Here is a 14,037-nt window from a genome sequence, read left to right as displayed (position 1 = left end):
TACTGACAAGAGCAGGTGCACTGTGGCAGTGACTCCTCTCCGCGGAGACACGAGGGTACGGCCCGGCCATGGCGCTCGGTGGGGGGAGGCTCCACGCCATGCGAGTCCCAGCGACTGCCGGACCGCCGCTCCGGAGGAGAGCGGTTATGGCGCATGGCGGATGCATTCCTAGAAAATGTCATCGCCGTTAGTTTTACCTGTGTCATTGGAGTCGTGCGGCGAGGAGACGTCCATGATATCTTTAATATCGCCCTCGAGACTTTTTATGTATGTTGAACTTCTTTCGCACCGTACGTAGCCAACTGTGCTTATCGGAGGTGCCGGTGGAAGGACAACAAACTAAACATAAAAAGCAGTTCTCAAGAAATTAGTTTTCAATCTAGACGATTTAAAAGTACATAGCTCCCAGCGGCTTACGAATATCGGAAGGAATAAGCGGTCGGGAGGTGAAGCTGAGCACCCAGCGGGGCAAAGCCCAGGGGCAGTTCGTCGCCTGCAGCGTCCTCCGATGTTCATGCCTCGCTGCGCGGCGTCTCCATCCCGCACGCCCGTGGCACGATGCCTCACGGCGGCTCTCCTTTCGTAACTCGCCAGGATCCTGGAGTATTGTTTGCGGCGCGCCGCAAGCTTCTGAGCAGCTGATTTCCCATTGATTCCCCAGGGGATTTCATTTACTCCGTGGATTCGTCGTGAACTGTCTCCAGCTCGGATGACACCCGGCACTGCAGTGGCGTTGCCAAAGCATTTCGTTGACTTAGCCTAGGATGAGAGTCTTAATGGAGGCTAATCCTGAGAACATTTGAGAGGTGGTACTATAAACTAAAACCATTAACTATTTCTATTTGACTAGATAAGGCCTACTGAGCTACATAGCTCTGTTCAGAAGCCACCTAGCCATAAATGATAGCTCAACGAAGTGGCTTATCACATGAAAATGTATCGCAGCCAAATACTCTAAACACACATTGATTGGAGGGACAACCAGAGGACCCGTAGAAAAATCCACACGACCACTGGGAGAGAGAGACATGCAAACTCCAAATATACAGGCGTCAGGGTCGGGATCGAACCCACGACCTGTTTACCAGGCGAAGTAGTCAACGTCTCCTAGCCACCGTGGGTCCTGCAGCAGAGCGCTGTGGGGCATGCGATTGGGCGTCGTCGGCCGAGGGATCGCCGAGGAATCCACGCGAAGACTCGGCGGGTAGCGGCGCCGTGCCGGTGTCGCTGGACGTGCCGCGGGGCATTTCCCCTTCATCAAAGCTCGCGCCGCCGCCGGCGTGCTCGGACCGTGCACGGAGCCATGGGAGTCGTGGGCGGCCCGGTGCAATTCATGGAATTTGACCGGCCCGTTGATGACGATGCCGGTGGTGGTCACTGCTGATGCAGTTTTTTTCTGACACGTTTCACCGCATTTGGCGGAAACTTGCGATTCGAAGATTAATAACGAGGTCATTGCCGTCAGTACTGATTCCAACTGGGCAATACCGCGGCGCAACATTCGTCCTGCAAAATTTTAATCTCTGAATTCAGGTCCCGGTCGGAGGTGAACTCGGCCCATCGTCCCTCCAGCAACTCAAGTTATGGTCGCCCTACGGAGAGGCTGGGCTCCACTGTGGTGGGAATGTGTGATTTCCACCGCTGCTTTGAAGCCACGAGACAGAGGGAGATGACGAGGACCTTCGGCAGACAACGATGGACGACTGGGGGTCGTGTCGCCCTCATTTTCAGCCAGGGCGTGGCAAAGCAGCGCTCTTTTGTCCAGATAGAGGGGGCTAAAGGAGCGCGAGGCACGTCTTGAGAAGAGGTTGGCTGATGTGGCACACAGGAGGGGACCCGGTGTCGAGTGCATTTGCCTGCAGCTGGAACCAGCGGCATCTGGTTCAATCAGGGAGAGCAGCTGCGTGGTGTCTGTTTGAACAAACCATCTTGGACTGCTGCTAGTGGTAGCTGTTAAATTGTAACGTAGTTGAACTTCACTTGCAGTGGTGTAGCAGCACGATGTGGAACATTTGACTGCTCTGATGGAGCACCAATGCTGCCATCTAAGTAAAAAGTGCACAGTGAGCCAACATTTTTGGGTAGTGGCTCTTCTTCAAAGCGCCAAACATTCTCTTGTATATTCCCTCCCAAAGAATACTCATGTGCTTTTCATCGTTGAGACGTATATATTCGCGAAAGGAGAATCCTTTGTGAAGTATCACTGGAACAACTGCATTCCGTTTGTGGCCGAGCTGATTTCACACGGAGGGTGAATCACGGGCGGGCGAGCTGTTTCCGGAATTAAGCCAACGGGGCACGGGGAAGAGGGAGAGAGAGGTAACAACAATAACCGCTGATTCGCCACGAAGTGGCGGTGACGTCACTACAGTGCTTGTGCCAGGCTATGTGCACCTTGTAGCCACGTGAAGTGTCAAATGCCCGCTGGCAGGCAGGAGGTCACGGGGCAGACCCAGGTGCCACGGATCGACTGACTGAGATGACTGGCTGATGCACCACCTGTGGCTCCTCCTGTGCCAACTTGCTGTGCTTTAGCCTCCCGGCGCTCCGCTCGTTGTTGTGAGCTTTGCTCCTCCGCCCTCCGTTGTTGCTGGAGGGCGACTGCCTCCAACTGCCCAGTAGCAGCATCCTTCACGAGCCTCCTCCACAGAGGCCGATCTTGACACCGCTGGCACCAGTCATCGGCAAGTCTTCTCAGCTCCACATCCTCCTGCGCCACATCACTCCATCTCTTCTTTAGCCCGTGCCGCGCCCGTTTAGCCCCCTCTATCTGGCCGAACGAAGGCTGTTTAGGCATGCGGTGGCTGGGCATGAGGTAAACACGCACACACAGGGGCGTTGGTAACACTTGGCTAAAATACACTTACATTCCCACTCTACTCTAATCACTCTCGGTATGCCAAAGCCATCTTATTCCCTGCCAAAGGAATGTGGAATTTGCACCACTCACCCAAGGCACTTGAAATACCGAGGCTTCTTACCACCACACTGCCAATGAGCCTGATGCCTGCATCCGGGCAAAAGCACAGCTCCGAGAGTAACGCGTGGGGTTCAATATCGAGAGTTATTATCGATGCCCGGTTCATATACCAGCAACCATCTCGAGATATTAATAGGAATCTTTTCAAGGCACCGCATTGTGAAGTGTTCTTGTTGGCTCGGCGTGCATTATTTAGGCTGCCTTCCTTCTCTACGCCTGTCGATCTGAACAAGGACAATTCCCCTCATGCCATCTTAACGCATTTTTTTTTTCATTCTTTCAACACGTCGGAGGTGGCAAACAACGAAGTGCTTAAGCGTTTAATTAATAATCACAAAGCTCTACTTCTGACACTCGAATGCTACAAACGCGAGTTGTCGAGCAGGATCAAGGCCGGCGGTGTTGCCCGTTCTGGCTGCGAGAGTCGAGGGTTTGAGGTCGCGCTGCGGGGCTCCTCGCGCAAGCTCGCAACGGAATTCAACAACTTCCGATGTTTCCTGTTTAGAGGCGGCAGGGCTGAGACGCGCCGCGGCGCCCCCTGCGGACGCCACCCTTGGCGCCGGGCCCCAGGAGGAGCCGGCACGGCCTCGTTGCCGCATGCCTGCGCCCGAAACGCGATGGGGGCTGACGGCAGTGGCGTGCTCGTGGACGTGTTCCAGCCTCTGAAACGCGATCGCACTAAATTATCGCACAACTCGAATCGTGGGTGGCGGGGGGGCCCTTTAAAAAAATTCAGTTCCACGTGAAATAAGTTCCGCTTTCACCTGCAATTAATTTTCTTTCTGCCTCTGACCCTGGTTTATTTTGAATGAGCCTTGCATTGGGAGATTTGGATAATTCCCGAATGGCTGCTTTGGTGGGTGGCAGGAGGCCGGAATGCCCAGAGGGAACGGCTACAAGCGCCAACGTGTTCAGGGCGTCTCTTGCGCGATGGAATCTGCAAGATGCGCTGACCCTTCCCCTCCGAGAGCGCTTGATTGCAGCCGCGTGTCTCCACGTCCGGCAGACAGCAGAGATGCCACCTGTGGCCCCAAGAAGGGAGCCACGGCCGGGAAATACGAGAGCTCAAGAGCCGGGCAGAGAGGCGCCGCATCCTGAGATGTGACCCCTGGATGCGTGAATGTTGAAATTCAAGGATAGAAATGCACACGGCTCCTCATGGGATGTGCATTTCATTGCAGCGGCCTTTGTCATCGTTGAGTATTGGTACATGCCCGGTCGGCTTGATTCAACAGGAGACTGTCATGCCGCACCCGTTTTGATTTATGTGCAAGCCTGTTGTGTCAAAGGGCTTTGATGTGTCAAGGCACATGGAGGAGTGCGTGTGTTTGCACGCTTACCTTGGAGTTGTACGGACAGTGGTGTAGCGATTAACACAGTCATTACTTCACTGCGGTCCGAGCAACGTGCTCGCTCAAATCTCTAAATGACGAGAATACCAATATCAGCAGCGAACTTTAATTCAGGCTTGTAAACAAATATATTTAACAGATTTTGTATATGCAGCGCACACCTCATTGTTAGTTAATCTCCGCACATAAGTGCAACAGATTATACACGTACGTTGTAGTGTTGCACCTGTGTTTGTCCGGCAGTTTTATTTTACAAACGGCGTCATCCCAATTTCGACGTTTTGGCGAAGAGCCGTGCTGGGCCGCGTGAGTGCGAGTCGGCCGGGGCGTCGTGTGGCCACCGGCCCCGGGGAGACGCCGGCACGCACGGCGGCCCGTTGCTTCCCCTTACCGATACCAGATGGCCCACGCTCGCGCTCCGTCAAGAGGTCCCCACTCTTCGGTCGTGATCCGGTGCACCTATTTATTGCAGCGGTAATTTGTATTTATTTAGTGTCGTAATGAGTGGCCGAGCTAAAAACTGCGCTTGTTGCAATGGGGAGCCAAAGTCGAATCGTGATGGCTGCCCACGTTCGCACTGGGAACGTTGGCTGTGCTGCCTCTGCTCTGTAGCCTGCTCGCTCTCGCGTATTCCCAGGTGGCGCCGCCTTTGCAAAATAAGCGGTGCTGTTTGTCGCGTCTCGATGGGTTGATTTTGTCTCCTGGTTAAATAAAGGATGGTAACGACGACGACTGCGACGCCGACAATGTCGTAAAGCAGCTCCACCTGTCGCTTGTGTACCACACCTCCAAGGCGCATGCTGGCAACAGTGCCCCCAAGTAGACTAGCTGGGAGTCGCCGTGTCTGCGTCGAGGTGAGCAACGTGTAAGCCGCGTGCGCTGCCGCTCTGTGTCGCCTCCCAGGTCTCATCTCCACCACCGCACGCAAATTGGACCGGGAGCAGCAGGCCGAGCACGTCATGGAGGTTCGATCGCCCCACACTCTGCCTGCCGCCCAGTCACATGGCGCCACTCCCTGCTTCTTACCGCACCGGAATAATAACAGCTGCGAATTAAAACGCCCCCCCTCCTATTTGCACGGGGCCTTGTGATGCGATTGCATTGACACGCTTTACGAATCCAACCGGTCTCCTACCTGTTTCTGCGTGCACTTTTGTGGCCAAACGTGTGTGTGTGTGCGTGAACGTGTATGTGTGCCTAGCCTGGCACAAGCACCGTGGTGATGTCACCACCACTTAGTGGCGAATGGCGGTTGTTGTGTGCGATAGTGCAGCAGTTGGCGCGCTGCGTAACGAACCCGGCAATCCGAGTTCAATTCCCGCTCACGGCCAACACCAGTGACGATTATTTTAACCGGTCCTGGGCCTCCCCTAGGTCGACTCGGCCTCAAATAAGTACCTGACGCGGTGTGTGGCCACCCACCCCCTCATGTGCCGTGCCGGCCTTCATAGGTGCTTGCTTAACTGCGCTTGCCCCAACATTCTGTTAAGGCTGCACGGGGGTCTTTGTCTTTGTGTGCTCGTGTCGGCAGGTGACGGTGTCGGACCAGGGCCCGTCCCCCCGCTCGTCGTCGGCGCGCGTGGCGGTACGCGTCCTCGACGAGAACGACAACCGCCCGGCGTTCTCGCAGCGCGTGTACCGCACGCGCCTCCCCGAGCGCGAGCGCAGCCGGCGCCGCGAGCCCGTGTACCGCGTGTTCGCCTCGGACGCCGACGAGGGCCCCAACGCCGACCTCTCGTACTACATCGAGGGCGGCAACGAGGGCGGCCGCTTCTTCATCGACCCCACCACCGGGGTCATCTCCACGGCGCACCCCTTCCAGGCCGGCAGCCACGAGATTCTCACGGTGAGAAGAAGCCGGGAATGAGCGGGAGACTCGGCCGCCGTCCGGAGCGCTGCTGGCGGGGGGGGGGGCGACGTTGACGTCCTGCAGGGGCTGGGGGTGGGGCAGGGGGTGGGGCTGGGGGTTGGGGGTGGGGGTGGGGCAGGGGGTGGGGCTGGGGGTGGGGGTGGGGGGGGCACCTTTGTCTGCCCAGTGCGAATGTTCAGGTTGGACGTCGACTTGAGGCTGAGTTGCCCACGGGGGAGGCCAAGGCCAGGCTCTTGATTCTATTTGCCGCTCGCACTGTATTGTTTCAGGAGTTGAAACCCAGGTCACTCAGATTATAATGCAGTGTTGCTAACCACTGCACCGCTATTCCCGCACAAAGACCAAAGATGACAACGAGCGAGGGGGGGCGGGCCCCGGTCGGACACACGCACAAGCGCGCACAATGATCCCCTGTGTAGCCTCAAGGGACTTTTGGTGAAAGCGCTTTAGCGGGCACCTATGAAGGCCGGCACGGTACACGAGGGGGTGGGTGGCCAGCACCACGCCCAGCTGCCTTTGTCTCTCCAGTGACGATATTTACACACCAAACCAGTTACTCATTTGAGGCTGAGTCGACCTAGGAGAGGCCAAGGACCAGTTCAGATAATGTGTTGGCCGTGAGCTGGAATCGGGTCGCCAGGTTCGTAGAGCAGCGCGCTAACCGCTACACGGCCACTCCCCATTGCATCCACCAATAATTCAGCCATGTTTTCTCAGCGCGATCACTGCTCATGCAAACCAGTGACTGGTCTCCGCGTCGAGGCGGTGAGCCGAGGCCACGGCCAAGTAAGACGCACGCTGCCGGATATTGCGCCGCTTCGTTCAGCTCGGAGTGGGGGCATGAGTCTGATGGGAGGTTGAGAAGCCATCGCTTGCTGCGGTCCTGCTGCTGCCGCTGCTGCTGCCGCTGCCGGAGGCGGATTCCCCTCCGCCGCTCGTGACCGTGCCGCTCGTGCCGTACCCTCGGTGCCCCCGCAGGTGAAGGCGGTGGACAACGGGCGGCCCCAGCAGGTGGCGCGTGCGCGCGTCCACATGGAGTGGGTGATGGTGCCGCGGGCGTCCAGCGAGCCGCTGAGATTCGACGAGCCCGTCTTCAGCTTCACGGTGCTGGAGAGTGACGGGGTGAACCACATGGTCGGCATCGTGTCCGCGCATCCCCAGGACGTGCCGCTCTGGTTCGCCATCCTCGGTGAGCTCCTCCGCACGGCGGCGAGACCGGAAGATCCGTTGCCCTCGCCTCCGATGAGCACGGTTGGCTACGCACGCTACGAAAGAAGTTCAACGTGCATACGTATGCTCGCCGACAGCAGTCCGTTACTGCTGTTGCGCACCTCGGTGTGGCGATGTTTTTGTGGGGTTGGTGGGTCACCTGGGGACGCGGGCTGCTGTGCGTGACACCAACGTGCTGAGTGCCCCTGTGGGGGTGGTAGAGCCGGCCGTACCATGCTTCTGTGGGTCTTGCCCACAAGAAAATAACCCATCCATACTCTGTGGTTTTTTCGGTAAAGTCACATAGGTATAAAATAAAATAAATGTAATCACGACGTTTCGATCGCAACACAAGCAATCATCATCAGTTGGGAAAACCACAGCAAGAATAATTTTTTGCTGAAGTGGGAGAGAGAGTTGGCGTGGTAAGAGGTTATACAGGCAATGGAGGGGGAGGAGCAAGGGGGGGGAGAGGGAGGGGTGGGGGGAGGTTCTGCGTGGTGTCGTAGTACCTGGTGGAGTATGGATCCCTGCAGTCACGAAAACCTCAAATCGAGATACTCGTGTGCATTGTCTGGACGACTCACTGAATTAGCAGCGCAATTAACAGCACTTGTAATTTGCTTCGAAAAAGTATGAATAGCTCAAACATTGTACTGCCGAACTTTAACTTAAATCGTGCTCTTTGGTAAGAAAAACTAAAAGGATCACTGAGCGATCCTAATCAGACTGAATGTGGCAAGGCGATTGAAAACGTAGTTCTAGATTGAAAACTAATTTCTTTCAAACCTCTTTTTCTGTTTAGTTTGTTGTCCTTCCCCCGCACCTCCGATTAGCACGGTTGGATACGTACGGTGCGAAAAAAAGTTTAAACGACATGCGGTGCACATACATCCTGACACCGTTGAGTGGGTGGTGGGCGGGCAGTGAGAGAAAGGAGGAGGAGCGGTGAGCTGGGGCGAGGAGGGGGACAGCCCGCTCCGTCGACGCCACCAGGCAGCTGCGTTTGTCACCTTTGCCAAGATGTTTAGTTCAACCGTGCCTCTCTTCAAGTTGCAGCTCGCTCGCCGTGAGTCTCGCGGCAGCCGACTGGGGCACGAGCCACCACCTGTGCACAGCGGAGATTCCGAGAAGTGTCGTCGGGGTCGTAGAAGACGCTTTGTCTCCGGCCTGCCGGGGCGACGGTGCTTCTCGTGATCGGAGCCCTTTGTGATGACCCAGTGATTGAGACACAATGTCCCCCCCTTAGCAATGGAGACTTTGGGGATACAAACTAAATTCATTTAATTGGTTACAATTGACAGATCTATATATATTTTTCTCAGATGCGTTAAAACAATAGAAAAAGCTAGTTATTAAAATCTATAATTATGTTTTTATTGTAAATGACATCATTCAGAGGGCATGGGCAGGACGTGCCATGGCTGGTGGGGGGCAGGGAGGAAAGTGGTGGGGTAGATGGGGGGGGGGGGGGTTGGAAGAGTAGGGGGGTAGCAGGGGTAGGGGAGCTGGGGTCGGTGAGATGGGAAGATAGGGGATCTGGGGGGTAGGGGAGCTGGGGGGTAGGGGACTTGGGGGGTAGAGGAGATGGGAAGGCTGGGGGGTAGGGGAGCTGGGGGGTAGGGGACTTGGGGGGTAGGGGTCTTGGGGGGTAGGCGAGATGGGAAGGTAGGGGAGCTGGGGTAGGGGACTTGGGGGGTAGGCGAGATGGGAAGGTAGGGGAGCTGGGGTAGGGGACTTGGGGGGTAGGGGACTTGGGGGGTAGGGGACTTGGGGGGTAGGGGACTTGGGGGGTAGGGGAGTGGAGTAGGAATGTGGAGCTCGGCAAGCAGTGCTGGGCGTTTGTCTGGGCGTGAGTTTGTTCAGCAGACTCCAGGAGGGGTGGGGGGGGTCTCTGTCTCATGGACCCGATTGGTCGGCTGCCAGCGGCCGGGGTGCGGCTGTTGTCAACTGGCGTTTCACATGCGCGTGGGTGTGGGAGATGGCACCATTGTGAGCGTATTTACGAGCGCCTTCTCAATCTGGGGGATTGCATCGTAAATACCCGAGATGTGCGAGAATTGAGAGCCCTGCAAAGGCCACGCGGTCCACGGTGTGAACTAAACAAGGGGAGAGGTGGGAATCTGGCCCAGCTGTAGCCCAGCCCAGCTGTAGCCCAGCCCAATGCAATTGGTCATGGGGAATGTGCGACGAAACGCCTTGGTACGGAATGCAGAATGAGTCTGCGTATTTGTTTATCATTAAGAGAAGAGTCAACAGCGGCAGGCTGGGGTTAGTGCAAGGCTGAATTTCTCCGAGTGCTCGTGTGTCTGGCCTACGACAAATCAACAAGGAGCTGCCTGATCGCATCAGATCTGGGAAGCGAGGCACGGTTGAGCATGCCCAACGCTTGAATGGGTGACCACCACCAGGCACACACGTGATGTTGTAGCAGGACACAGTGCAGCAAAATCCACCGTTACACCCCTCGCACGTTTACGCCCATCGCCATCGTCAACTGGCTCTCACCAGCACGGTGAAGTATGGTCAAATAACCCCACGAGCGTGTGTGTGTGTGTCTAAGCATCTCACCCGGTCACTTACCGCGTTCCACGCTCCTCCCTCCGCTGGCTCTCTGCTGCCCCCTCCCGCCCTCTCGCTGAACGACACGAACCGCCACATGGGGCCACCGGGCCAGAGAGCTCTTCCATATTGTCCAGTTGTCCTGGTCCCACTCGTGCGTGGCGCAAGCTGCCCGTGCGCGTGGCGGTGCGGCTCTGCCCGCGTTTACCGTAGAGTGTGGGGGAACTCTACGCTCCATCGCTGGCGCCGAGGGTCCCTTGTGAGAAAACGGCTGTGGCCGGGCTGGGAGCTGATGTTGTTCTACTTTTACATTTGATTTGTTACGGATTAAAGTTTTTTTTTATCAAGTGTGCCACGTCTCCAAGAGTGAGTTGACGTTGGTTATCGGTAATATTTTTTGTTTTCATCAACGATGCCATGGAACGACATCGTAGTTCCATCCCTGACCGTTAGCGCATGTTGTGTGTTTGTTGGTAGTGCGCTCTGTGTGGCGAGATGCTAATTACTTCGTCTGGCATACAGGAGGTTGTGGATTCGATCCCGACCCTGAAGCCTGTATATTTGGAGTTTGCATGTTCTCCCCGTGGTTGCGTGGATTTTTCTCCGGTTTTTCCCTCCACATTAAGAATCAACATCACGCGTTTAAAGTATTTGCCTGCTATACATTTACACACGATGAGCCACTTTGTCGAGCTATCATTAGTGGTCAGGTCGCTTCTGAAAAAAAGCGCTATATAGCTCCGTCGGCCTTGGCTGGTAGCCATTGGAGACCAATATACAAGCTGTGTGTAGCTTTGTGCGCAAGGAGCAAGTGCGATGCTGGGTTACGCGCACGCGGCCGGCTCGGTTCCGTCATGGGTGCGAAGCGCGATGCCGCTGCCGCCGCTGCTGCTGCTGCTGCTGCTGCCGCGATCCAGTGCCCGCGGTAAGAGGAGGCGTGCGCCGTGCCGCGTTGTGCCCAGGCGGGAACGTGGACAGCCGCTTTGACGTGGAACGCGGCACGGGGACCCTGGTGGTGGCGAAGCCGCTGGACGCCGAGCAGAAGTCGCACTACAACTTGACGGTGGAAGTGACGGATGGGACGCGCACCCTCGTCACGCAGGTGGGCCGCACTGCACAGGGCCCGTCGCGGCGGGCACGGGGGTGCGGGTTTTTAGGGAAATAAATGTTATCGTTGTCATCGCGCTCGCCGGGTCCCTTGAGACTCTTGGTCAGGAGGGTCCAGGTTTCTTCGCGGCAGGGGGCGATGTCGCCACGCTGCACGGAGTCCCGTGCGCACGGCAACGGCTCACCGGCTCGCGCCGCCCTCGCCCTCAGATCTACATCAAAGTGATCGACGTCAACGACCACCGGCCCGAGTTCTCCAGGCCGCTGTACGAGGCGAGCGTGCGGGAGGACGTGCCGCCCAACACGGAGGTGGCGCGCGTGTCGGCGTCGGACGGCGACGAGAAGGACCGCCTCATCTACACGCTCTACGGCAGCGCGGAGCCCGCCAGCGCCCGCCTCTTCCGCCTCGACCCGGCCACGGGCGTGCTGTACACGGCCGAGCCGCTCGACCACGAGAGCCAGCTCCGGCACACGCTCACCGTCATGGTGAGGGCGGCGCCCGCTGCGTCCGCGCTACCCCAAGGGGTGATCAGGTTTACAATGGTGGAGGACAAGGCGCGTGTCTGTACTGACATGCGTACAGAACCCGGTTCAGTGTGACAGACGCCAGGACTTGAAATTGACTCGAGACGACTCGAGTCAATGTTGACAAACGGAACGCATCATCCTCAATTAGTGGCATTCTCCGGCGGTACAAACTTTGGCAGTCTTGGCAACGTGATGCGCAGGGAATCTACGTATACACGCACCTGCGTTGTGGTGAAGTGCGATGAACTGTGGAGTGTCTAGTCACGGACACACATTTCCAGCGTGTCTACCCAAACCACTTGCACGTGTCCCGTGAGCGTGATGCACCTTACCACCACGTGCCCCGTGACCTCCTGTGACCTGTGAACAGGACTTGGCCGCTTCCTCATGGCCCTGCGCACCGAACGGGCGGTGGGAGACAGATGTGGTGTGCCCTGTGTGTACGCGTGGATAATAGTGAATAATAATTTAGAGTCGTTACGCGTCGCACGGCAAAGAGGGAAACCGCAGACGAGCGAGAAGGCAGGCAGGCAGGCGGTGAACTAGTGCCAGCAATTGGCCAAGGTCTGCGATTCTCTGTATGGACGTATTAGCGGTACACCGGTGCAGCATAAGACACCGGTCCTTGTAAAACGGTTGAAATTTTTTTTTTAACTGACATTCTTCTTCCGACTGCAAGCAACATCACTGATTGTGATGCGTACCCCGCAAGATTTTCCGACCGGGGGTCGCAAATCGTGGAGGAAAATAACAAAAGTTAACGCGGAAAATTTGTGGGGTTTTTTTTTCTATACTCCCACGCACCGCCGGTTATACCCCCAATGCGTTCATATGTTCAGGTTTTTAACCATCAAACGAGCACTGACCGTGACTCCGGCTGTGCAGGTGCGTGACCAGGACGTGCAGACGAAGCGCAGCCTGGCAGCGCGTGCTCATCACCGTGCTGGACGCCAACGACCACACACCCGAGTTCACGCTGCGCACCTACCAGGGCCGCGTGTTCGAGTCGGCGCTGCCCGGCTCCGCCGTGCTGCAGGTCACGGCGCGCGACCGCGACACGGGCGACAACGCTCGCCTCTCGTACGCCATCGAATCCGGTGAGCGCAGCGAGGACTCGCCGTCCTCCTCACCGCCACCACCAACTCACCGCCATCACCAACTCACCGCCATCACCAACTCACCGCCACCACCAACTCACCGCCACCACCAACTCACCGCCACCAACTCACCGCCACCACCATCTCACCGCGACCACCAACTCGCCACCTCGTCACTGCCACGCCTCACCACAACCACATCACCGCCTCCGTATGGCCACCGCTTCCTCACCACCACCACCACTGCCACCTCTACACCGTCATCGACTCCTCAGCAGAGGCACCTGTGCCCGGTCGCTCGACAGGCGGCAAGCAGCGACGGCTTTTGTCTTCCTGGCCGCAGGGAACACGGGCGGCGCCTTCAGCGTGGACCCCGCACTGGGCATCGTGTCGGTGGCGCGGGAGCTGGACCGCGCGCGCCTCGCCCGCTACCGCCTGGTCGTGCGCGCCACGGACAACGGCGAGAGGCCGCTCGGCTCCACGGCCGACGTGGAGATCGAGGTGACGGTGGCGAGCAACGCGCCGCCGCGCTTCACGCGGCCCGTCTACGCCGGCGAGGTGGGCGAGGCGGCCCCGCCCGGCACGCTCGTCGCCGTGGTGTCGGCCTCGGGCCACTCGTCGGTCGTCTACGAGATTCGGGACGGCAATTTCGGGGACGCGTTCGAGGTGAACCCCAACTCGGGCGCCGTGTTCACGCGCCGCGCCCTGAGCCACGCCGTGCGGCCCTCCTACCTCCTCGTCGTGCGGGCCGCCGACATGGCGGGCGCGGCGGCCAACGCCTCGGTGTCGGTGCACGTGAGGGACGAGAACGACCGGCGGCCGGCGTTCGCCCGCCCGAGCTACGGCGGCCTGGTGGCGGAGGACGCGCCGCCCGGCAGCGCGGTGCTCGACGAGACGGGAGCGCCGCTCGTGGTGCGTGCCGCCGACGGCGACGCCGGGCGCAACGCGCTGCTCGCGTTCCGCATCGTGGAGCCCGCGGCGCGACGCTACTTCGCCGTGGACGCCAGCACGGGGGCGGTGCGCACGGCCCGCGGCCTCGACCGCGAGGAGAGGCACGCCTTCGCCTTCTCGGTGCAGGTGCGCGACGGCGGGAGCCCCCCGCTGCACGCCGAGACGCCCGCCCTCGTCACGGTGCTGGTGGTGGACGTCAACGACTCCCCGCCCGAGTTCACGAGCCCCGTGTACGACGCCACGCTGCTGCTGCCCGCGTACCGCGGCGTCGAGGTGCTGACCGTGTCCGCCGTGGACGCCGACGCCTCGTCCAACACCAACCTCACTTACTTCATCGCCGACGGAAACGCGGCGCAGAAGTTCGCGGTGGGCCCGAGCAGC

At 58.3% G+C, this 14,037-nt stretch overlaps 1 protein-coding gene across 1 annotated transcript in view; it reads left to right on the top strand.

Moving 5' to 3' along the window:
- LOC133342842 (protocadherin Fat 1-like) overlaps positions 1 to 14,037 on the top strand; it is a 98,107-nt gene that overhangs the window by 45,444 nt on the left and 38,626 nt on the right. The window contains 8 exon segments of the mRNA XM_061552162.1: positions 5,236 to 5,297; positions 5,864 to 6,178; positions 7,181 to 7,391; positions 10,936 to 11,075; positions 11,291 to 11,566; positions 12,494 to 12,532; positions 12,534 to 12,705; positions 13,049 to 14,037. Coding sequence (XP_061408146.1) covers positions 5,236 to 5,297; positions 5,864 to 6,178; positions 7,181 to 7,391; positions 10,936 to 11,075; positions 11,291 to 11,566; positions 12,494 to 12,532; positions 12,534 to 12,705; positions 13,049 to 14,037 — 2,204 coding nt within the window.

Source organism: Lethenteron reissneri, chromosome 16 (assembly GCF_015708825.2).
Source record: "Lethenteron reissneri isolate LAM-NWPU_2019-01 chromosome 16, ASM1570882v1, whole genome shotgun sequence".
Taxonomy (NCBI): Eukaryota; Metazoa; Chordata; class Hyperoartia; order Petromyzontiformes; family Petromyzontidae; genus Lethenteron; species Lethenteron reissneri.
The sequence above is the reverse complement of the archived record's forward strand: the minus strand, read 5'-3'. Positions and strand labels throughout refer to the sequence as shown.